This window comes from Engraulis encrasicolus, chromosome 12 (assembly GCF_034702125.1).
Source record: "Engraulis encrasicolus isolate BLACKSEA-1 chromosome 12, IST_EnEncr_1.0, whole genome shotgun sequence".
In the NCBI taxonomy this organism is placed as follows: Eukaryota; Metazoa; Chordata; class Actinopteri; order Clupeiformes; family Engraulidae; genus Engraulis; species Engraulis encrasicolus.
The window spans coordinates 9,109,798-9,135,611 of record NC_085868.1 but is presented as its reverse complement, the minus strand read 5'-3'; the positions used below and the strand labels follow the sequence as shown (position 1 = coordinate 9,135,611).

At 43.6% G+C, this 25,814-nt stretch overlaps 1 protein-coding gene across 1 annotated transcript; it reads left to right on the top strand.

Moving 5' to 3' along the window:
- Positions 1-1,541: 1,541 nt before the first annotated feature.
- LOC134459291 (calsequestrin-2-like) lies at positions 1,542-23,823 on the top strand. The gene is made up of 11 exons (XM_063211597.1): positions 1,542-1,778; positions 4,286-4,370; positions 10,447-10,547; positions 11,324-11,435; positions 11,726-11,799; positions 12,171-12,301; positions 12,895-12,940; positions 13,132-13,186; positions 13,768-13,868; positions 16,567-16,641; positions 23,358-23,823. The coding sequence occupies exons 1-11, from the start codon at positions 1,542-1,544 to the stop codon at positions 23,565-23,567; spliced, it is 1,227 nt and encodes a 408-aa protein (XP_063067667.1). The 3' UTR covers positions 23,568-23,823.
- Positions 23,824-25,814: the final 1,991 nt, after the last annotated feature.

The window sequence follows — 25,814 nt, the reverse complement described above, 5'->3', positions numbered from 1 at the left end:
ACACCCAATAGGGGTTGCCCAAGCAACTAGCAACAACTTCAACATCACCATCATGGCAATCAATATAATTACCATAGCAACCGGCTTAGCAAACAGCAAAACTTACTGTGGGTCTATTTGTGGTCCAAACAATAACTATTAAGTTAAGTTTACTATAATTTAATATAAATAAAATAGGCCTATTACAAATATTAATGGAACAGTCTCATTTGTAAATGGGATGCGCACCTTTTGAAAATAAACAACTTAAATTACACACTGGACCTTCACCTTTAAGAGTTCATTTTGAAAATTGAAATATAATGTATATGAAATATACACTAGGCCTATATGAAATATATACATTGTTCAATGAATTAAATTCAATTGTACTGACCTTCCTTCATCGTCTGTAACCAATATTGCTATGGTAAAGTATTTATCTCAAAAACAAAAGTATTTTATCAGTAAATCAATGCAGACACATGTGTGCAGCAGTGAAACAGGACGGGCTGACTCTGATACACTATAGTTGCATTAAAAAAGATCTTATTCTTTTCCAGCATGTCTACTGATTACCATTAAGCAATAAGCCAGTGCAATGACTAATAAAATGCAATGGTCTCAGAAGGAATTTGAAAAGCCTTTGTATAGGAATTAAGGAGATGTGAAATGATCAGGGCTTGACATTAACTTTTTCGCTTCGGCCACTTTGGCTAGTGGTTTTCCTAAGTCACTACTAGCCATCAAGCTATTCTACCAGTCACACTTTTTTTTCTTTCTTTTTTTTTTAAATCATGACGCTGTACATCTAACCTCAGAAGATGAGGTGCTTAAGTTAAAGCAAGAAGATGAGTGCACGGGTTTCTACATGGAAATAAAACAAACAAATAGAAACAGAGCTTTTTCAAAGTTCACAATACGCTATTCTGATAGTCATATACCATACAATAAGTACCTGCCAAATTGGCTAGTGACACTGAAATTGTTACCAGCCACAGACAAGTTTTACCATCATTGTACCATCGGTTGGTGACAAGCCCTGGAAATGATGCCGATTAATGGGAACCTTTGACCTTTGTTCTGCATCTCTGTCTTTCCTGAACACCAAGTACACAGCCATTTAATGTGTGGAATAACAAGTGCTGGTTTGCTCTAAAACCCTTCTCCATATCCGACATAATTCATTTTGTCCAAAGTAGAATGAGTGATGGAGTCAAATCCCTGCTGATTTCTGTAATTATCTGCTCCACATTTCACAGTGGCACATGCCATATTTTTAGCTTTAAAGTGAAATGGCATGGGAAAAAGAAAGGGGGTGGGTTCAGCCTCTCTCATTCTGATCATCGCATTACTGACTCTACAGACACTTTATCTTACGTCTGGGGAAAGAGAGAGGCAAGATAAAAGGAGTAAGGTAGCTTTAGCTGCTTTAGAGGTTTAAGGACAGCAAGGGCATTCTACTATCCCATATTGTGGACCCGCTGGCCTGTCCGTGTGTTGGCACAGGCCTGAACTAAGGAAAACTAAACCCTATAGATCCTCTATTGACCTACTACAGCATGCTGTCTCTCTGGATGATATCCATGGTATGTGTGGGATTTGGCTCCTTCTGTGCAGGGAAAGGTGGTCTGGAGTTCCCTACCTTTGACGGGAAGGATCGTGTCCTCAGCATCAACAAACGGAACTACAAAAAGGCGTTGAAGAAACACGACATGTTGTGTGTCCTCTACCACGAGCCTCTGTCAGCTGACAAGGGCCTTCAGAAGCAGCTGCACATGACCGAGATGGTTCTCGAGGTGAGCCAAAGGAGAATATGCTTTCTGGATTTTTTTTAAGGACTTGCTTACAGATCACTATACACTTTAGGTAACCTGCTTATAGGATCATGCAGTACCTGCATAGCAGCACACAGTGGTCTACAGGGCTCTTTTACTCATCTGTGGTCATCTGACTAAGTAGCCTGAGAACTCCGGTCTGACCCTGTCTTATGACTCAGGCAATACCATGTGGTTTTTAAAAAAAGTGTTTGTGTTTTAAAAAAATAATAATTTAAAAGCTAGATGGAGATGTGTCCATGTCTTTATGTACTTTTTAAAATTCAAACCAAAGGACAAAATATCATGCATTAACTGTAGATATGGGAACCCCAGCCTCACACTGACACTCATCTGAATGTATTGCCTTTAATGAATATAAAAACGTAGAGTATTATATTGAGGATGTGTATTATATCATTAAGATTAAGTTGTGATATCCATGTGATGTCCTTACTGTGAGTAGGCTTAATTTTAATGTATGCATCAGTATGTTCAGTTTAAACTGCACATTTGAGTCTAATCAAACCATTTTACTCTTTGGTTGTCATCTGATCCCGAACCAATGCGGTTTGACCATCTGGGTCCTATTGAATGACATTGATGGTCTTTTATCTCTCCTGGGGGCAGGGCTGGACTGGCCATCTGGCATAGCGGGCATTTCCCGGTGGGCCCCGCACCCTCGTGGGCACCCATTTTTTATTTTTTATTTTTTTTTAACATTACTGAAAATAGGGGCCCACAAGGGTGCGGGGCCTACCACTGAGTCAGCTCTCCGCCACTAATAATAATGAGGGGGGGCCCCTTAAATCCAAAAGTGCCCCGGCCCTATTTATCCCCCAGTCCAGCCCTGCCTGGGAGTATTCCAAGAACACGGTTGTTATAAACCTGGACAAGTTAACCTACAGCAAGTGGTAAACCTACTTGGGTCCGGCCAAATCTGTCAGGAGCCCTGTCTGGAGGTGTAATTTGGTTCAAATATGAGGATTCCATTTACCACTGCATTCAGGTTGACTCAGAGCCATGGAATTCAAAGTTGTGACAACCGGGTTCAAAGACAAATATTTTTTTGTATTGCAAGTTGTCTGAAATATGATGATTAAATATGCAAATGAGATCACATCTACTTAAATATGTGACACATTATGCAACAACGGGCAAAACATAAAACAAATTGCAAAAATAATGATTCACACTTTCTATTGATACGTTATCCACCCTACATCACATACCGGTATGTAAAATCTACCTCCATCACTAGTGGAACATACTTTTTTGAAGGTCAGAACTTGCAGATTTCCAATGCATTTTGCCATTCAGTGGGTGAAATCGGATACTTTTGATCTTGGGAAAAGTATGTTCCACTGAATTGATGAAAGTAGATTTTTAATATGTGATGCAGAGGGGTTGACGGATCAATATAATGCAAGAACCATTTCTATTGCAATTTGTTTTATGCTTGATCTGCTACCACAGATTTGATCACATGTTTCAGTACATGAACTCATTTGCATATTTCATCATCATATTCCAGAAAACGTGCAATACAAAAATGGTTTGCCTGACTGTGAGTTACCAACTGTGAAAGTTTCAAATGAATATGTCATAGTTTGAAATTTTACCCTATTCACCTTGTATCTCCTATATTGTCTCCCTATGGAGAAATGAATGGGAAATCTGTCAACTTTGACCTTGAAAAAAAGCATGTTCCACTAAATATAAAGCTGTAGATTTTTAATATGTGATACAAGGGGGTTTAAGGATCACTTTAAAGTAGGAACGATTACTATTGCAATTTATCCCGGGTTTGGGCCTTTTTAGAGCTAGATTGACTGGCCTATTAAGTCGCTGGGAACCATGATTCATGTAAATTCAAATAATTCTTGGCAGCGGCTTTCTTTTAGTTAGAGACTAACAAAGAACCACTACACGATAAGTAAAGTGAAATAAAAGTGAATTAAAATGAATGTACCTTTACTACAATTTCTGTGTTTGACGCTCACTTCCTGGAACTATGTCAATGGTGAATGTGTGTCTATGGGTGCGTTCCAATATGCGACCTCCCGTCCTCCACTTGTGCTTGTGGCCTCGCCCCGCCTCCTGGCCCCTCCTCTGTGGAGAAAACAATAAAGTCTCCCCACTGTCAGCCTAGCCACAACAATTTTTGGGGGACTATTCTTCATTCACCATCCAGTTTGCAAATAAGAAAATGACTTTGCAATTGAGCTTTTGCGAGATATTGAAATATAATACTGTTGTCAGTGATATCATCATGACATATTACTTCCTGATACGAGGCCACAAGCACAAGTGGCGGACACAAGGTTGCATATTGGAACGCACCCAAAGGCTCCATGAGCCGCCATCTTTGTGTAAAAATGGAACACGGTGGTCAATGGGATTAGCCTTACTTACTTCCATGGCTCTGTACCGAACTGAACCACCTTCTTGGAACACCCCCCTGACATTTCACTAATCTTGTCCTTCAGTTGGCTGCTCAGGTTCTGGAGGACAGAGACATTGGGTTTGGACTCGTTGACTCCCGTAAAGACGCCAAAGTGGCCAGAAAACTAGGTAGTACCTTACCTTTTTTTCTGCACATAGTGTGTTCTCTTTCGGTCGAATCGTTCGACACAGACTGTGACTCTATGGGGTTTAGCGCCCTCGCGCGACCGCTCTTGAAGCCTTTTTAAACACGCCTATTGGCTGAGTTGAGCTGTCACTCATAGGCGCCCGCCTCCTATATAAACTGTGACAGCTCGCTCATCTTCACATTTTAGCTCTTCAAGACTCGCCTACAAGCCTTCGGAAGAGTACCACGCCGCAACTTTCTTGACTATACCCCGACTCAACAGCTAGTTCGCTGGCAAGAAGACATTTTCTTGCCACTTAGCGTCGAGGTATTGAGAGGAAAAGAGAAAGAAAGAAAGAAAGAAAAAGAATATTTTTTCGTGAGGTGAGTATTCGCCGCATTAGCTTGCTAACCTCACTGCTAAGACACCTGCTAGCATTTGGCCGCCAAGGCTCGCCACCTGCCTGCTTCACCTTTTCTTCATACCGTTTTTCGTTCGGACAGCCGCACAAGCTCGCTACCCCTACGATAACGATATTGGAGATATATATTTTTTATTTTATTTCTTTGTTGGACGGACTCGCCATGCACTCCGCATCGCGCCCAAAACGGCGCCCATGCCCGAACGCGTGCGGTCAGTTCATCGACTCCAAGGACCACCACCCGGCCTGTGTTAACTGCCTGGGTCTCCAGCATGCCCGCGAGGCCCTGGAGAACCCACGGGGATGCAAGGACTGTTCTCGGTTCTCGCTGAGAACACTACAGCAGCGCTTCGAATGCTTCGGGCTACCACTGGAGCCCAACCACTCTCGGACCCCCTACTCTCCGAGCTGGTGATGAGCGAGGACGACGAAGCACAACTGCTTAACTGGTCTGGCGACGAGACAACGGGTCACGGGAGCCTATTGCCCCCCGCCCGAGTCGGTTGCCGATGTGGAGGAAGTGCTCCTTCACAGAAGGAGAGACTAATATGGAGTGCGGGGACGGCGAATCGCTTCTCCCCTTCACCCAAGTCACCCCCCCTGCCTCCGTCGCCACTTCGGTCTGCGAGGAGCCAACTGTCGAACATCAAACGTCAGCGGGAAAACTATTCCTGGAAACCTGCCAACGCGCCGCCCAGCGCCTCGGACTCGTGTGGCCACAACCGCCACCGGTCCGGACTAGCAACAGGCTCGACGGTAATTTCCTGCCCCCGCTCGCACCGGCACCCAAGGCTTCAGTCCCACCGTTTAAGGACTGCCTGGATGACGTGACTAGAACTTGGAACAAACCTTACTCCAATCGAGTGGTTATCGGTGGTTTCGGTTCTTTTTCTGAAATGGAGGGAGCGACAGAGAGGGGGTTATCTGACTGCCCCAAAGTGGAACAGTCCGTAGCCTCTTACCTAGCCCCCAACTCCAACACGGGTTTGTCAGCCTCTGCACAACTGCCTCACAAACAGCCAAAGTTTTCCTCCCAGCAATTGGAGAAAACATTTAAAGTCCTGGGACAGGCTGCGCGCACTCAGAACACGGTGTCGCTGCTCTTAGCATACGTGGCCGAGCAAAAGGCAGAAGTGGGTACCGCTATCAGCGAGGACAAGCCGGTGAAGGAACTATGGACCGAGATTCGAACGGCGATGGACTTCGTTATGAGGACCACACGTTGTTCTAACCAGGCCATAGGCCGAGCAATGGGTCTGACGGTGGTAGCCCAGAGACATCTTTGGCTCAACCTGACGAACATTCAAGACAAGGACCGTCCCGCGTTCCTGGACGCACCAGTGGACCCGACCGGGTTATTCGGTTCCGCTGTGCAGGCAATGCAGTCGCGGTGCGAGTCAAAGAAAAAGGAGAACGAAGCCTTTGGCTACTGTCTTCCCCGCAAACTGGCCCCACCCCAGTACCCCCCCGAAACCCGGGCGTACAAAACCCACCTCCTACCCAGCCTACTACTACTGCCGGACCCTCCCGCCAGTGGCACACGGCTAGACGGACCATACCGGTGACCCGCCCTGCTCAGCCACCTCCACAGCCGACCGTGGTTCACAGTGCATGGGCACGCCGCCCTACCATCCAACTGGACGCGGGCGCCGGACGAGGACGTGGCCGCCCGATGCCCAAGAAAAAGAAGTCAGCCTAGCTAGGCTGCCCTACCAGCCTTCACGGTGTCGGGCCGGCCATTACGCGCCCTGCCCGTCACAAAACCAAGATACCCCCACGTTCAACTCTGGGGTGGTCCGTAAACACACAATGTCGCACAAGCATGTTCCCCTTGTTGACACAAATAAAGCTGTTAAGCCCCAGTGCCCTCACTCACACTCCCATACCCACGGTTCTACCTCTGGGTCTGATAAAAGTCTCTCACACACACCCACGCTCTGCTTTGGGGTCGTTCACGAACAAACACGGTTTCATAAGCCCTCAGCCCCGAGAAAAAATACTATTAAAAGTAAACGCGTGCGCCGAGCATCCCCCTCGCACACGCTCATACCCACTATGCCCCCCGACTCAGTGGCTAAACTCCCCACTACAGACCGCGGGCGCACGAGCAAACACAGTCATACCCCTGTACAGTCCAGAGCCGCTCACACACCGTATAGCGACTTGGCACATACACGTAACGTGTCCTTGGGTTCTGTCTACGATCGAGCATGGGTACAAAATACAATTTGCGCGAAAGCCCCCGAGCTTTCAGGGGGCTAACTCCATCTGTGGTGAATACAAAATTCGGTTCGAATACAAAGAGAGGAGATAGAAGCTCTACTCCAGCAGAACGCTGTAAAAGATAATACCCCACACGTAGCACGGTCGGGGTTCTACAGCAGGTATTTCGTTGTACCGAAAAAGGACGGGGGGTTCTCGCCCCATCTTAGATCTGAGAGCGCTGAACCGTCACATACGAACATATTCCTTCAAAATGTTGACGCACAAGCAACTCATTACGTCCATAAAACCCGGGGACTGGTTCACAAAATTGGACCTGAAACAGGCGTATTTTCACGTCAGCATACACAAACACCACAGACAGTTCCTGAGATTTTATTTCGAGGGCAGGGCACTAGAATTCCAAGTGTTGCCATTCGGGCTGGCTACTGCACCCCGTCTTTTTACAAAAATTATGGATGCTGCCATATCCCCACTGAGAGAAAGAGGAATGCGATTTTTCGGGTACATAGACGATTATCTTTCATGCGCCCCGTCAGCGCAGATAGCCACGGAAACACACACATCTGTTCCGCAGCCATCTGGAATCCCTAGGTTTTTCCGAATAAACTATCAGAAAAGTGTGCTAACCCCAGCTCAAACTGTGCACTTCCTGGGCCTCACACTGGACTCCACCACGTTCCGTGCCAAACTCACGCCACAACGAGTGGAATCATTTCACAAGTGTCTCTCCAATTTCCAACTGGGAAAGAAAGTCAAATTTCGTATTTGCTTCGCCTTCTGGGTCTAATGGCATCTATGATAGCAGTAGTACCGCTGGGGCAACTGTATATGAGGGACATGCAGAGATGGGTGTTCTCGCTCCGTTTGCACCCCGAGCGCAGAGCACACCTCAACCGGCAGATAACGGTTTCCCTCCCATGCATCCGCGCGCTACTGACGTGGCGGGACCCCGCACTACTGTCACAGGGAGCCCCCCACTGGGACTCATCGTGACACGACGTGTGGTGACACGGATGCGTCGCTGAGTGGCTGGGGCGCCACTCTGGGGGATCTGGCTGTGGGTGGTGTTTGGACGGGAAAACCAATGTCAGCTTCACATCAACGTCCTGGAGCTGACAACAGTGTTCCTAGCGCTAAAGCATTTCCTGCCTTTGCTGCGCCATCACCACGTTTTAGTCCGTACGGACAACACAGCAGTAGTGGCATACATAAATCACCAAGGGGGCCTGCGGTCGCTACGGCTTCACCGCATAGCTCGCGATATTATACTTTGGGCACACGCTCACTTACAGTCGCTCAGAGCCACTCATGTTCCGGGCGTGCTGAATGTGCGTGCAGACAAACTATCGAGGGCATGCCTCTCCAATCAGGAATGGAGATTACACCCGCGCGTAATCGAGCTCGTGTGGAAACGCTTCGGGCGCGCGGAGGTGGATTTATTTGCATCACGAGAGAACACACATTGCAGACTGTTCTTCTCCATTCGAGACAGGGATGCCCCACTGGGAACAGATGCGCTATCACACCCGTGGCCGAACACTCTCTTGTATGCGTTCCCCCCAGTCCATCTAATCCCACATGTACTAGCGAGGGTGAGAGAGCAGAGCCTCTCGCTGGTGCTGATTGCTCCCTGGTGGACAAACAAGCCCTGGCTAGCGGAGATCTTTCTCTTACTGGCCGGGCAGCCTTGGCGACTCCCCAACAGCAAAGACCTTCTGTCACAGATGGGGGGGGAGTTAGTTCACCCGAACCCGTCAGCGTGGAACCTACACGCCTTCCACGTGAAAGGGACACATTGAGTTCAATAGGTCTGCCACCGAATGTTATTGCAACTATTCAGAGTGCCAGAGCTCCATCTACGAGATCTGTGTACGATATGAAGTGGAGGGCGTTTGAGAGATGGTGTGTTCAGAGGGCGTTATCCCCTTTCAGTGTTCTATCACCCATGTACTTACGTTCCTTCAGGAATTATTCGAGAAGGGACTGGCCTATTCTACACTTAAGGTCTACATGTCAGCGATTTCAGCATGCCATGTAGGCTACGATGGTGTATCTCTGGGAGCGCACCCTCTGGCTAACAGATATCTGAAGGGCGCTCGACGCCTTCGACCTGCGATGCGCTCGACCGTTCCCTCTTGGGACCTCTCCTTTGTGCTGAACGCACTCTGCCAAGCCCTGTTCGAGCCCCTACAAACTGCAAGCATTAAGGTCCTCTCGTACAAAACTGCCCTCTTGCTGGCCCTTGTCTCAGCTAAAAGGGTGAGCGAGATCACTGCTCTCTCTATACACCCCTCCTGTATGGAATTCAGTGCGGATAATAATAATGTCACGCTTCGGCCCAATGTAGCGTTTATTCCTAAAGTGTCTATGTTGTACGGCAGCTGCGACCTACAACTGACGTCTTTCAACCCCCCTCCTTTCTCCTCGCAGGAACAGGAGAGGTTACATTACCTCTGCCCGGTCCGGGCATTACGCTTGTACATGGACAAAACTTCTTCATTCAGGCGTACCGACCAACTATTTGTTTGCTTTGCAACTAATTCTAAGGGACAGGCGCTCTCGACACAGAGGCTGTCCCATTGGATTGTTGATGTGATTGCAATGGCCTATCGGGCCTCGGGGAAAAAGACCCTCCTGCTCTCAGAGCTCACTCTAACTAGAGGTGTCGCCGCGTCTTGGGCCGCATTTAGAGGAGTGCCTGTCCAGACTGTTTGCGCTGCGCGGGTTGGGTTTCACCGCACACCTTCGTAAAACACTATCGCCTTGATGCTACAGCGTCCACGGTGGCTCACGCTGTCCTTGAGGCAGGGGGATCAAGACCTGTATGAACTGCTTTGCACTTTCAACGTGGTTTTTCACTCCCATTATTTTTACTGGTTGGGAATGAGCATTCAGGGGCATATTTAAAACTCCCATAGAGTCACAGTCTGTGTCGAACGATTCGACCGAAAGAGAACGTATGGGTATATTCTATACCCTCGGTTCTCTGAGGGAGATTAGTGAGACACAGACTTGTGCTGCCCCTTCCTGCTCGCTCGTCTTGCAGAGCTGGGTAATGTGAAGATGAGCGAGCTGTCACAGTTTATATAGGAGGCGGGCGCCTATGAGTGACAGCTCAACTCAGCCAATAGGCGTGTTTAAAAAGGCTTCAAGAGCGGTCGCGCGAGGGCGCTAAACCCCATAGAGTCACAGTCTGTGTCTCACTAATCTCCCTCAGAGAACCGAGGGTATAGAATATACCCATACGTTCTGAAGACTTCTTCATGGGGAGAGTGACAAACAAATGGTAATGAGTATAACGTGCTAGCCTTAAGATAACTACAGGGCTGGTTAAAAATAGAAATAAATATTTGAATTCACTACTTCATTGAATGAGTGTTATAGAGTATCTGTTATATGTCTTTGTATAATTTATGACATGGGTCTTCAGGGCTGGAAGAGGAGGGAAGTATCTACACATTTAAAGATGATCGGCTCATTGAGTTTGATGGAGAACTCTCAGCAGACACTCTGGTGGAGTTTCTACTGGATGTAAGTCTGATTTAAAACATCATGCCAATAAAAAACACAAACAAACATGCTATTAAAGGCAATAGTAAACACACATCATATACTGAAAGATTCCCTTTCTTGCTGTTATCAATAGCAATCTACACATTCTCAAGGTACATTCTCTTCATTCTCACTATATCGTCAACAGCATGTATATGTGATGTAGGACCAACGTCAGACAACAGAAGTGGACTGAAGTAGAATTTTACTTGCAGTTAAATTGTATTGTTATGTAACATCACAACATATCACCTTACACAGCAATACATTAGCCTCCAGGGCAGCTTATGTGGGAATTCTCACAATATCTCATAAACTGTACAATACTGTATTGAGGTTGGTATTGTTTTGAAGAGAACATCCTCAGCTTTCAAGCTGTTTTGTAGTGATTTGACGTTTGTGAACTAATCAATTCTTTTGAATGGCTCCTAGACGTGAACGATGGGAAGCCGGATCATAGATGGGAGTGGACTCATTCAAATTTTGAGCATGCTGTGACCTTCACACGACTACTTTAATAACGGGGGGAAAAACACAAGTGTCTGCCTCAGAGAGCGGCAGAAACAGTCCTTTAAACTAGGACAATCACTGTTTGGATAAAATGACCTAGATGTGGAGTCTAAAAAGGCCATGTTCTTAAAACTGAATAAATAATTAAAAACTGTTCGAAAGAGCCAGTTTTTTGAATGGCTCTATGAAAGAAACGAGCCACTATGATCCATCAAAGAGCCATGCATCCCATCTCTATTTTGTAGCTACTGGAGGACCCGGTGGAGCTCATCAGCAACTCGCGAGAGCAGCGGGCCTTTGAGCGCATGGAGGGACAAACACGTCTCATTGGCTACTTCAAAGGGGAGGAGTCAGAACGTGAGTCTTCCCTTTGCACATTTTCCACAGAAGGCACTGATGCAACATAAAACTAATGCAGCCTTCATGTGCTATGGTAATTATGGTATACCAAAAAGCCGGCGTGAAAATTGCACATGAACACTGCGGCATTTTCTACTGGTGCAAATTATTTTGATGCCCGAATTGTCGAGATAACCTTTGACCTTTTCATGTTGTATTGTTGTGACCAGGCAAGTAAAACGTAATTATTTTTTGTTATCATCACTCGGTTATTCTGATGTCTTCGTCTTTCTTTCTCCTGCCCTCAGATTATAAAGCCTTCCTGGAGGCCGCTGAACAGTTCCAACCTTATATTAAGTTCTTTGCAACTTTCGACAAAGCAGTAAGTTTGTCTCCTACATAAATGTGTTGATGTCTCAATCAGAGTTTGCATTTTATTGTTACACTTATTCTTTCTGTCCTGAAGGTACATGTTCTGCAGGGCTGGACTGGGACCACAACACAGCCCAGGCATTTTTGGCATAGACCAGCCCCTTACCCTCACCCCCATACTGCAATTATGATGTTCTGAATTCACTGTGTATTAAGGATGCACCAATGGTCTGCCCCATATAAATTGTGGTCTCTAAAATTTGAAATAAACACACACACATTAAAAAGCATCGTCCCCTAATGACTGTCGTCCCACCGAGAAAAAACCCTGTATGCCAGATTACCAATCCAGCCCTGATGTTCTGTGTCTGTATGTTGTAGGTGGCAAAGCATCTGACATTGAAGATGAATGAGGTTGACTTCTATGAGCCCTTCATGGAGGAGCCCGTTACCATTCCTGGAAAGCCCAACACTGAGAATGAGATTGTAAGCTTTGTCAACACACACAGAAGGTATAGTAAAGTAAAATTCACACATGATTAACATAGGTTAATTCACACATGATTAATACAGGTTAAGGAGCATGAAATTGTCAAAAAAAATGTTTTGGTATCCTGAAGCATTAAAAGTTCCTTTCAGTGAAAATAAGGAGCCAATCCTAAATCCTGAAAAACAACCGAACACCATAAGTCCAACTGCACCAAATTTCACACTCAGCACAATGCAGTCCGAAATGTGCCATTGTCCTGGTTACCTTCAAACCCAGACTCATCAGTCAGATTGCCAGATGGAAAAGAGTGATCCATCAATCCAGAGTACGCATATCCACTATTCTACTGTCCAGTGGTGGCGAAGAAGGGTCAAAATTCCTATAAACACACTCCACAATCTTGTGGACAGCCTTCCAAGAAGAGTTGAGGCTAAAATGGCTGCAAAAGATGGCCAGACATCATATTGAACCCTATTGGCTAGGAATGGGATGGCATTTAAGTTCATGAGTCAAGGCAGGTTAGCGAATACTTTTGGCAATATAGTGTCAGCCTCTGTGTTTCCTTTGCTCGTTATGTGGAGTAATTTAGGATTTTTTTCTTTTCTTCACCAAAAGGCCAACATTGAGGAAATTGCGCTCTGAAGATATGTTTGAGACCTGGGTAAGAATTCACCCACATTTTCTATATATCCCTTTAGGGTAGTACTATCTCAAAGTGATTAGATTATATTAACATTTATATCATTAAAGTAAGGAGAGAATAATAAAACATTTATTGAAAATTATCAGCATGTTAAGTTTTAAAAATATGTACGTTAGTACTTATTATCCCAGATTCTGTCTTTGTTACAGGAGGACGACATGGACGGAATACACATCGTTGCATTCGCTGAGGAGGAGGACCCTGGTTGGCTTGTGATTCTGCATGAAATACTTATTATATTACATTACTCTTAGTTGACGGTACAGGGTATTGGTTACAGTCCCTGGAGCTGTGTGGGGTTAGGTGTCTTGCTCAAGAGCACCTCAGCCATGGAGTGAGATAGGGATTGGAAAAGTGGGATTCAAACATGCAATCCTCTGATCTAAAGTCCATCTCCATCTACCTAAAGTATTTGCCCCCTTATTTCTTACCTTTTTCACCTGTCACAAACAAATAAACATTACACGCAAGGATTACCCAAGTAAAACATTTTTCTATTGTATTTGTGAGAGAAAAGGGGTCCACAATACAATCCTACATGATTCTGTGTGAAAAAGGAATCCCCCTTGATGATGAGGTGAATTTCACAGCCAGATCTTTCAAATCAAATGATCATTTAAATAGAACCCGTGTGACAACTGGGACTTACTGTAGCTATTATTTCCGTTTGCTTGATCTGAAAAAGATGCAGAAAAGAATCAAATCAGTAAGGGGACACATACTTTTGCACAGCACTGTATGACTGTATGGCTTGTGTCATTGTAACGTTATGTGTCACCTCATAGATGGCTATGAGTTCCTGGAGATCCTCAAGGAAGTGGCGCGAGACAACACCAACAACCCCGACCTGAGCATCGTGTGGATCGACCCTGATGACTTCCCTCTGGTAACATTTTAAAACCTCTACTCTGATACTGAACTGATACCCTGAATCTGCTGAGGTTATGCTATATAACATTATTATATGGTGTGACGTCATCGGTCGAATGCTCCATTCATTTCAACGGGGCTACCCAACGTTCGCACGTCTGTTATTTTTCGATAACGGACGGGTTGGTCTATAACAGACCGCTGTCAATGGCAACAAGACTTTTCAATGCTAAAGCGACTTTTCAACAAGACTCTAATCAGCTGCTGTGATAGACTACACCTGTTGTCCTGGCTACCTAGCTGTTGCCTAGCGGTGTTCCACAACGGCACTGTTTTGTTTTGCGCAGCAACAATCTTAACATTAAATAGGCCTAAAGAAATGTCCCCGCCATGTGTGAATCATTTAAGTATATCCATATAATAAGCGGGTTAACTTTTGGCGAGTCGGTCGCTTTGTGGAATAGAGTAGAGTAGAGTAGAGTACTTTTATTAATCCCGAAGGAAATTAAAGTGTCTGTCAGCTTACATAAATACACAAATACAAAACATACACAAGACATTATACACATAATTGAACATTACAGGATAAATATATATCTTGAGTACTACCACCACACATTATCTCACATACACACATGTTCTGTCTCTCACACACACACACATTGTCCCACCCACACACACACACACACACACAAACCCACCCACAACCCCCCTCCCACACCCACCCACACACACACACACACATCCCTGCACAGACACAAGGTCTGGTAGGGTGTCATGTTGCATACATTCACACTCACAGAAAAACAAAATAACCATGTTAAGTACACATACAAGAGCCAAAGAAGTTCTAATTATTGTCCATGCAAAAGCTGAGTAGTTCACGGCAGCTATTCCAGGGGGTGAGGTAGCTGAGGTGGGGTATAGTAGGTTATTGTCCTGTATTGGGCAACCCTTAAAGTGTCCAAGGTAGTGCAGGCGCTTGCTCCGGGGGGTGGGGGGTGGGGGTGGGATGAAGTGTAACTGTTCAGTAGAGAAAAGAATCGGGAAGGGGAGGGGGGGGGGTAGTGGCTGCAGGTTGAGTGTTCCAGTGTGGGGGGCTAGTTTATGCAGTCCAATGACAATCTCTTTAACTGTCTCTTTCTGTGTGGTGTTGAAGAGCTGGATGGCCCTGGGGACAAAAGACTTCCGTAGTCTGTCTGTCCGGCAGGGGAAGGCCCGGAGTCTGTAGCTGAACAGGCTCCTCTGGTTGGCCAGAAACGGGTGCAGGGGGTGTCTGTCATTTTCAAGTATTGAGTCCAATCTGCTAAGTGTCCTTTTTTCGGCTGTGGTTGTTAGGTCCTCCAGTTCCATACCCACCACAGACCTAGCTTTCCTCACCAGCCTGTCAAGGCGTCCAGTGTCCCTCTTCCTTACGCTACCTCCCCAACAGGCAATAGCATAGGTGAGGACACTTGCCATGACAGACTGATAGAACATCAGCAGGAGCCTGTTGCAGACATTGAAGGATCTAAGCTTCCGTATGAAGTAGAGCCTGCTCTGCCCTTTCTTGTAAAGAGCATCTGAATTGGCAGCCCAGTCCAGTTTGTTGTCCAGGTGTACTCCTAGGTACTTGTATGTGTTGACTGTCTCCACTGTCTCCCCCTCGATAGAGACAGGCAACAGTGGTGGGGTGGTCCTCCTGAAGTCAACCACCATCTCCTTTGTTTTGGTGGCATTCAGCTGCAGCTGATTGTCCCGGCACCATCTGACAAAGTTCTCCACCAGTTCTCTGTACTCTCCTTCCTGTCCATCCTTGATGCATGCCACAATAGCAGTGTCATCAGAGAACTTCTGCATGTGACAGGTCTCTGTGTTGTAGCTGAAGTCAGAGGTGTACAGGGTGAACAACACGGGGGAGAGCACCGTTCCTTGTGGCGCACCCGTGTTACTGACAACAGTCTGGGATGTATGGTCACCAAGCCTGACGAACTGGGGCCTCCCAGTGAGGTAGTCAGTTATCCATGTCACCAGTCCTGTTCCCACTCCCATTCGCAGCAGTTTGTCTTTCAGCATGAGTGGCTGGATGGTGTTGAAGGCACTAGAGAAATCAAAGAACATGATTCTCACAGCCCTGTCTCTCTTGTCCAGGTGAGAATGCACCCTGTGTAGCAGATACAGGATAGCATCCTCGACTCCCACTTTCTCCTGATAGGCAAACTGCAGGGGATCTAGAGCATGTTGGACCTGGGGCTTCAGTAGGTTGATCAGCAGCACACGTTCAAAAGTCTTCATTATGTGAGAGGTGAGGGCAACTGGTCTGAAATTGTTCAGTTCTTTGGGGTTCAGTTCTTTGGGACTTCAGAGAGAACAAGACCCCTCCGCTCCGCGTCGGGGTCTAAAGATTCTCTCTGTCGTGCTGCTATTCCACGGTAGCGACCTTCTCGCCGAACGTTAACCCTTACTTAACATGCACCCCCCCCCCACCCCCCATCTGCACGCTACCCACCCAGTATGAACATAGACATGTACATAAACAGCCACAACCCACCCCAACCAATTGGAATCAGTGCAAATTTACTGCAGTGAATGCATTCTTGAGTAATAGTAATGTATTTGTGTAACTTTGTGTTGCTTTTTGTGCAATACTGGAATTTTTGCGTCCATTATTTTACCTTTGATGCACCAATTGTGTGATGTAATGATACCGTGTTCATGTTTTCTGTTTCAAACAGCTCACCACATATTGGGAAAAGACCTTCAATGTGGACCTCTTCAGACCACAAATTGGAGTGGTGAATGTAACTGACGTGAGTTCCCTTACTGGCTGATCACACACTTCCCTTATAATTCTGTTTGTAATTTTAATACCATAGTTTATTTAAATAATAATATATATATATGAGTGATTCTACGATTTGCCTACGCTTTTGGCAAAAGCAAATGTCAATTATCAGGGGGTTTTTTTCAACTAAATGACCTAGATGTTTACATAGTGTATGGGTGGTTGACGTTTAAGGGCGTAACGCAAAAAAAAAAAAAGTTTTTCAAATTCCTGAAAAAAATGATGGATAAAAATTGGAAAAAATAGAATAAAATAAAGCACTCAGTGGTCTGTGGAATTTCACCTTATTTTTGCCATTTTTGGGAAAATGTGTCCTGCATCAACACATAGCATAGGCATGTCACACCGCAGGAAAATGGAGTCACACCACAGGGAATTCACTGCATTATGGCCATTTTAATCCTTTTGTATACGGGTCATTTCACGTGAAATCAGACACTTTGGGACCCGACCGACACGGATTTCAATCATACTTGGTGTGCCTTTTCAGTAGCAAGGTAGCACCCCAGAACTGCATTGGTTTGAATCTGACACTAATATTAAGGGAGAAACAGACTAGGAAAGGTTCACATGTCAGGGTAGGACACTATACATTCAGCCTTGAATATATCAGTCAGTGTTAGTCACAAAAAGATGCCTGTGGTGTTGTTTGAAAGCTCTTTTCTGGCTCTACATATTACACAATCACCTTGGAATACAACTACTCTCAGAATATGAATTATGATAAATTGAAAAATTAAAAATTGAATATCTAAAAAACTTATATTTTAAAATGGCCAGTTCCTTGTCCAAACGTAGCCGGCAATGTCATGAGCAGCACCTAAAATGCTGGTGTTCGGTTTGTTATTCATTTCAGAGAGAATTTGACTCACATATATGGCGTCATACAGACCACTTACTAATAATATGGTAACACCATAGTAGCATCACATGACAAAACAAAAACAAAACAAAAATGGTCAGTGTCCATGGTCCCAGGTTTCAGAAACTAAGGCAGATGTCCATTTATACACACCAAATGATGATATGTGAATGTTTGAACATTCCTTCTCTGTGTACCTGTGCCATCTTCCCTTTACCATACTTTAAAGAGATAATCAATGGCTACACTCTCATTTTGTACTCTACCAGTGCATTTGAAGCAACAGCTGTGTCTTTTGTAGATAATGTATAAGTACGTCCCGTTGCAGTTACAGGTTCCACTACCAGAAGCACATCCTGATGATCCATGACAAGTCTATCTGGTCTGAAGGGAAAAGTGAAGGATGGAGATGGCCCATGAGGATGCAGGAAGTTCAGTTTCACCTCTCCAGTGCTCGGCATACATTCCTCAGCACATGCTAGCCACCAGTTGCCATCATATACAGCTACAACATACCCTTTGATGCTTGAAAATTTAACACATTCCTTTACTGAGCTCACTCTTTCAACTCTTTCAACCTTCTCTGAATGCTGAAAATGGCCTAACTTCCACTGTGTCCATTGACAATGGGCAGAAGCTGTGTAGTTTTTGAGTACCTGGAATAGTTATTGCAGATTCAAACCTTTTCAACAGGTTCTCAGCTTCATGATGGTACATCTCTGTTGTGGCAAACTGGCAATGGATGTTCTTGACATTATCCTTGACAAATTCAAACAGTTGGTATGGTGTTACAATTTAATTGTCAATAGGACGTTGCAGACTTGCTCGTGCAGCAAGCCATTTAACTGTCCCTCCAATGCCAGCACATGGACCTTTGCCATGTGATGTGACAAAAAAGTGCCACTCTGCAGGTATGTGAAAATCTGCCTCGTGGTGGCACAAATTTGTTGTGTTTTTAAGGTTCTTATATTGTGCAGCACATCCATCAGAAAAAATATAGGATCTTCTTTGGACGTTCTGTCATTGATGAAGTGTCACTGAGGAACTGAATTAGGAGCTTCTGAAACAGATGTACAGCAATTGTATCATGAATGTTGCAGTCTGAAATAACAACAAAACAGATTTTTTTCCCAGTTTCAACTGATCTTGGTAGTAGCATACAAATGGATGGATTGTGGCCTGCACTGGTTGTTCCAGTTAAATGATTGAATAGCATCTTGAATTACAAAACTATAGTTTTAAAAACGTTCCTGGTTCAAGGGAGTCAGTCAAGGATAATGTCAAGAACATCCATTGCCAGTTTGCCACAACAGAGATGTACCATCATGAAGCTGAGAACCTGTTGAAAAGGTTTGAATCTGCAAGAACTATTCCAGGTACTCAAAAACTACACAGCTTCTGCCCATTGTCAATGGACACAGTGGAAGTTAGGCCATTTTGAGCATTCAGAGAAGGCAGAGTTGAAAGAGTGAGCTCAGTAAAGGAATGTGTTACATTTCCAAGCAGCTGTTGCTTCAAATGCACTGGTAGAGTACAAAATGAGAGTGTAGCCATTGATTATCTCTTTAAAGTACGGTAAAGGGAAGATGGCACAGGTACACAGAGAAGGAATGTTCAAACATTCACATATCATCATTTGGTGTGTATAAATGGACATCTGCCTTAGTTTCTGAAACCTGGGACCATGGACACTGACCATTTTTGTTTTGTTTTTGTTTTGTCATGTGATGCTACTATGGTATTACCATATTATTAGTAAGTGGTCTGTATGACGCCATATATGTGAGTCAAATTCTCTCTGAAATGAATAACAAACCGAATACCAGCATTTTAGGTGCTGCTCATGACATTGCCGGCTACGTTTGGACAAGGAACTGGCCATTTTAAAATATAAGTTTTTTAGATATTCAATTTTTAATTTTTCAATTTATCATAATTCATATTCTGAGAGTAGTTGTATTCCAATGTGATTGTGTAATATGTAGAGCCAGAAAAGAGCTTTCAAACAACACCACAGGCATCTTTTTGTGACTAACACTGACTGATATATTCAAGGCTGAATGTATAGTGTCCTACCCTCACATGTGAACCTTTCCTAGTCTGTTTCTCCCTTAATATTAGTGTCAGATTCAAACCAATGCAATTCTGGGGTGCTACCTTGCTACTGAAAAGGCACACCAAGTATGATCGAAATCCGGGTTGGTCGGGTCCCAAAGTGTCTGATTTCACGTGAAATGACCCTTACATGACTGACATCTGAGCTCATGCTAACTTGATAATGATATCGTGTTTAATCTTAATATGTGTTTTCATTAATAAAAAAGCTTTTTTTCCTCCTATAAGAGCAGTCACACCACAGGACACCATAAAATGAACCTAAGCATTGCGTGACAGATTGCAATATGAAGACATATTAAGAGGTTAAGTGTCACCTTAAACTTCCACAGCACTCTCCAATAACTGAGGTACTGACTGGTTAGGAGCCAGTCTTTAAGACCCTTGTAGTTGGCCTTGCAGCTGCCCATTCACAAACATTGACATACATGTCACCCCACAGGACGCAATTTGTGTTACGAAATTGAACTTGTAGTTAATATTACTGTCTTGAGTTTTTTCCACATTCACATATCTTAATCTAAAGTTAAGATTTATGCAATCATGCCAAATGCTTCATACATTATTAAAAATGTTGTTGGTTAATTTATATATATATTATTATATATTGTTTCATTAATGTTACAGTCACACCGCAGGAAATTTGACATATAAACCTTTACATAAATCTTAACAAAAATGTTTCTTCTCATCTAAGACTAATATGAAACATAATGTACCACATCTTCTTTCATTGACATTTGTTTTTTAAAGGAAAATAACAGTTTTGTAGGTTTTTAACCAATGTTACGAAAAAACAAGGCGTCACGTCTCCCACCCGTATATATTAAAGTTTCCAAACAAACAAATTGCCAAGCTTAATCTTAAATAATTTGATAAATACTCTAATGAAAGCAAACATTTGCTTGATTATTTTGTCAACAGTGTTATGGACAAATATGTCATTTCAAACATATATAAAAATACTACAGAGCTTAAACAACATACATTTGAAAGTGCTTATGTCCCTTAGCAATAATGTTGTCATTAATCTGTGCAACTGATATAGAAAATGTGATTGTTGAGCTTCATAAGTAGGATTTTATGATTCACTGTGATACAGACTGACACATTTTTCATTATAAATCCCTGTAACGTCTGATTTGAATTTAGTCACCCTCCTTACACAAGACTTCCTTCTCCAGAGATAATCCCTAGTGTCTGTTCATAGGATTTTTCCAACACATAAGGGATCAATAGCTCAAAAACACTTTCAAAACAGTCAACCGTGTTACTCAACTGTGTTACGGTCAACAGCGCAGGGGAACAAGTCGGCACTTTTTTAGGAGAAAAAAAAGAGCAGACGGACCCATCTCCCTAGAACACTAATTATTTTGTTTGTTTGTGTGTCAATATGGAGATAAATGGGCAAAAACATACTCCTCCTCCACTGTCATCAGTGTTGCCAGATTGGGCTGGTTCCCGCCCAATTGGGCTGCTTAGGATAGCCGTGTGCGGGTAAAAATGGCATTTATCAGAAAAACCACCCACTTTTTGTCATAGAAATCAATAGAATTGGGCGTAATTTTGTGCTTCTAGGCGGGTTTTGAACATTTTTTTGGGCTGGAAATCATCAGCCTCATCTGGCAACCCTGACTGTCATAGCTAATTGTAACACCATTGACGGTAACACGGCTTGACATTTCAGCCATTTTTATGGTGTTGTGCTAAGTGAGGACCTCAGAAGTTCCACCACAACACCTTAATCAATTCAGGTATTTGTATGCTTTATCTGTGTTTTTCTACATGTGATTTCTAATTCAGATTCTTATGAATATGTTGATAACACAGTTGACAGGCAATTTTCCCGCTATGAGAACATGAAAAAGAATGGATTAAATTATGGAAGGATGGAGCTCAAAACTTACCAAAAAGTCTTCCCATATCCTGCCAAAGAGGTTATGACATCACGTGACGTTATTCGTATGGCCTAAGACCAAACCATTACTGATTTATGGAGGGGGTTTCAGACCGTGACACGGTTAACACAGTTTTCGTGGACACACACAAAATGGCAAATTTCATGTATAATGGAAAGGACAGTGGTCTTTCTGACAGTTTTGTCATATTGTGATGATTACTGCGAATCAACATTTGCAATCGTCTTGGGCAAAACAAGTTTCTTTACATGCTAATATGAAGACTGAATCTGACATTTGGAAAACGGGACGGCATGAAAACGCCCAAAACCAGTATTAAATATTCATTCTTGCTGAGGGAAATAATGCCATGTCTACACTTTCTGTATTATATTAAAGATAAATGTGTGCTAATGTCCAAAACATCATTGGATGCAGTTAGTGGAATTGGCAAATAAAATCCATGGACTTAAAAGCGCATCCAATTCGTAGAATCACTCATATACATACAGTATATACAGTATATCACGAAAGTGAATACACCCCTCACAGTTTTGCAGATTTTTGAGTATATCTTTTCATAGGAAAGCATTACAGAAATTTCACTTTGACACAATGATTAGTGACCTTTTAACAACATATTTAACTGCTTAAATTTCTTGTTCACTCAGAAAAAAACTAAATACAGCCATTAATGTTTGAACATGTACTCACAAAAGTGAGTACACCCCAGATTAAAATCCGGTAGAGAAGGGGCTGTGTTGGCTCGAATCGTCTCGAATTGAAACGAAATGAAAAGGGATGAAAAGGGAGGTCATCAGTGTGCGTTTCAACCTTTCTTTGCATTGAACTTTTACATTTTGAGTCTGCATCTGGCTTAAATAGATTGGTGTGAGATTTGAATGCAATCCTATGGAGAATATCAAGATCTGCTTCAGTAGTCACAGTGCATGTTGACATGCATGTTTCTTTTAGGTGTATTTCAGATTGCCAATGTTGACAGCATTCATGCATCCCCAAACCATGTCTGTCCCACTACCATGCTTGGATATGGAGAGGATACACCTTTTTTGTAAAACTCACTTGTTTACCACCACACATGCTTGACACCATCTAAAGCAAATTTGTTTATCTTGGTCTCTTCCGATCACACGACATGGTTCCAGTGATCCATATCCTTGGTCTGTTCATCTCTCTTGAGACCAAGATAAACAAATTTGCTTTAGATGGTGTCAAGCATGTGTACACACACACTCACACACACACTCCCCTCCCCCTTCTCACTTCTGCTGAAGAACGTAAACAACCTGTTAATAGCGTTATTGACTGAAAGTTTACACACATCTAGAGGTATATCTAAATACCTGTATAGATCATATTTTTAAATATGTATACTGTAATATCTTAGACACCAGGGATGTTGAACCTATTCCTCCACTGTCAACCAATGCACATAGTGGTGTACAGGTATAAGCAGCTATAATGTATTATAAGCCCTATCGCTCAGTTATAAACAGTCACGAGCACTCATAACACCCATGGAATATAATGCATTATAAGCTTCATAGTTATTCATAACTGTTGACACACTGCATCATTAGGCAATATGAGTGTAGTCATAATGCATTGTGACTAATTATTACAATTCATTATGATTGCGCTTATAATCCACTATATGGTCTTCATACAAAGTGTTACCATTTTACAATATTCAGTCATTTGATTTCATAACAAAGATCTGAAAACAAATTTGCCCTTGATGGTTTGTCATGTTAAATAACGGTGTTGTCCCTCTGCCCTCTGCAGGCAGACAGTGTGTGGCTGGATATTGCCAGCGATGAAGCCTTGCCATCCGCTGAGGCCCTTGAGGACTGGATAGAAGACGTGTTATCTGGGAAGATAAACACAGAGGATGATGATGACTCAGGTAGTCGCGAGGGAGAGTATGAAGATGAAGAGGAGGAGGAGGAAGAGGATGAGGAAGATGTTGATGACGCAGATGATGATAATGATTGACTCTAAAGGTTTAATAACAATGGTAACATATAGTGTAATTTAAAGAAATAATAGCTGACATGTTTTATGCGAAGGAACTGAATCATTCAGCAAGTTAGATTACTTTCATTGAAATTAAGTTAGTGTTAAGTGGTCAAAGATGATATTTGTTTTTGTTCTTTTGTGATGTTGTTTTACGCATCTCATGATCAAGAAATAAAATGTTAAATCTGCATTTTAAAATCAATTTAATGGGAAAAATAAAGAATTGTTGATCAACCTACAGGTATTCTGATGGCATGTGCTACATATAACTCATGGAATCACAACAAGAGAAATTACTATGTTGATATGTGAAAGTGTGGTTTTAGCATATTAGCATCTGAACAGATGATTTTCATGACATGTAAAGGGGACATTCAAAAATGTCTTGAGTGGTTGAGACTAGATTGAGGGTAAAGGCTTTAACCAGTTCAGGGAACGAAAACTATTGTTTACGTCTAACCCCGGTTCTCTGAGGGAGATGAATGAGACATCTCACTATGGGTTACTTAACGGCCTCCTGCACGACCATTTGCCGACGCTCTCTTTCAATTATGAATTTTGCCAGACAGCGCGAATGCCCACTGCATCCTGCGTGAAGCATCCTGGTTAGAGTTTCTGTCCAAGACGCAGCATATGGGAGTGACCTCTGCTGCGCCGCAGTCATGTTACATGGTGATAAGTCATCATGAGAACAACATTTTTACTAAGCAGTGGCATGGGACCTCCTCCATGCTGTCTACCCTGATTGGCATTCATCTAGCTGACGTGAATTGCGGGTGTAGTCCACCTGCTTGTGAGGCAGTTCACTCGCTGCTTCAAGTAGGAAATCACGTTTTTTATGTCTTGGGAAATCTTGTTAGATATTTCTGTCCATCTTGTTTGCCAAGCATTCAACGCTACCTTTCTAAGACCAAGCAGATCTCATTGTCATCATGAAAATATCTGCTTGATTACGAATGAGGTCGCCTCCTCCCGTCCAGTGGCACAAAACTGCCGTTGGCACGCTCAGTTGCCATTCTGAAGGCAAGAATGTGTCTCTTGACATGGTTGTCAAATGCCCGGATGGCTGCTCCTGCATATTGTGATTAGGGTCATTTTTTAAGCTGCATTCTGCACAGATCTGGGGTGCGTTTCTCAACAACATTGTTGCTAACTAAGTTATCCTGGCATGGTTGCAATGCAATTTCCCATTGGAAACATAGTAAGTTGCTAACTGCGTGAAGCATCAGGCACGATCGTGATGAAGCAGTGCTGTTTTTGCTAGGCAGTTTCATGCATTCTGGTTAGAATCTTCTAACCACAATAGGCCTATTCGACTTCGTTGCAAGCGGTTGATGTTGACGAACCACGTGAGCGAGAACTTGTTGTCACGATGTGGGTGGTATTAAATACTGCACATTTAAAGTCGGCCAAAAATATGCACGAGACAATGAGCTCGCACCAGTTTGATCTACTCACACACTACGTGTGAGGTGTGGGGGGACAGGTGGAAAGGTGGAGCTGAAGTGGGGAGCAGTGCAAACTTGTGTAGGGGTGTGACACATATACACACGTGAGTGAGTTGTTGGCCAACCAGTTCATGGGCGCGTGACCTCGGAGGCGGTCTGCAGACGAGCATCAACGGGGATAAGCAACTGCAGGGGTTGCAAGGTCCGACTGCAGTCGCATTCATCCCGCGATAGTTTGACACAATGTGACATGTCACCTGGTCTGCGCGACATGACTGAAATTTGGTAAGTTGTACAGGATATCTAACCATCATGCAGCATTTTCAGCCAGAATGCATTGCTGGCTATCTGTGCATTTAGCCGTTGGCGTATCTCGATCGAGCCTAATGCATCAAACTGCCAAAATGTGCATGCCCACTGCCTAGCAAAAGCAGTACCGCTTCATCACGATCGTGCCCATTCTGTTTAGAAATTGTGTCCATAGCCACATTTGCCATCACAAATCTATTTACTTGATCACGGCGAGATCTGCCTGGTCTTAAAAGGGTGGGCATTTATGCTTGGCAACCAATATGGACAGAAATATCTAACGTGACTTCCAAAGATTAAAAACACTGTCTTGTTGAAGCATCAAGTGAACTGTCTCGCAAACATGTGGACTGCACACGCAATTCACGTTTTTGATACCATATTCTACGCAGATCTGTGCAGCATACATGCACGCTGCAACTGCATGAAGCATTCTGGTTAGAAATTGTGTCTACGACGTGATGGT

Coding starts and splice junctions, on each gene's coding strand:
- LOC134459291 (XM_063211597.1), top strand. CDS start 1,542: ATGCTGTCTCTCTGGATGATATCCATGGTATGTGTGGGATTTGGCTCC. Junction 10,548..11,323: donor TGGTGGAGTTTCTACTGGAT/GTAAGTCTGATT, acceptor TCTATTTTGTAG/CTACTGGAGGACCCGGTGGA. Junction 11,436..11,725: donor CAAAGGGGAGGAGTCAGAAC/GTGAGTCTTCCC, acceptor TCCTGCCCTCAG/ATTATAAAGCCTTCCTGGAG.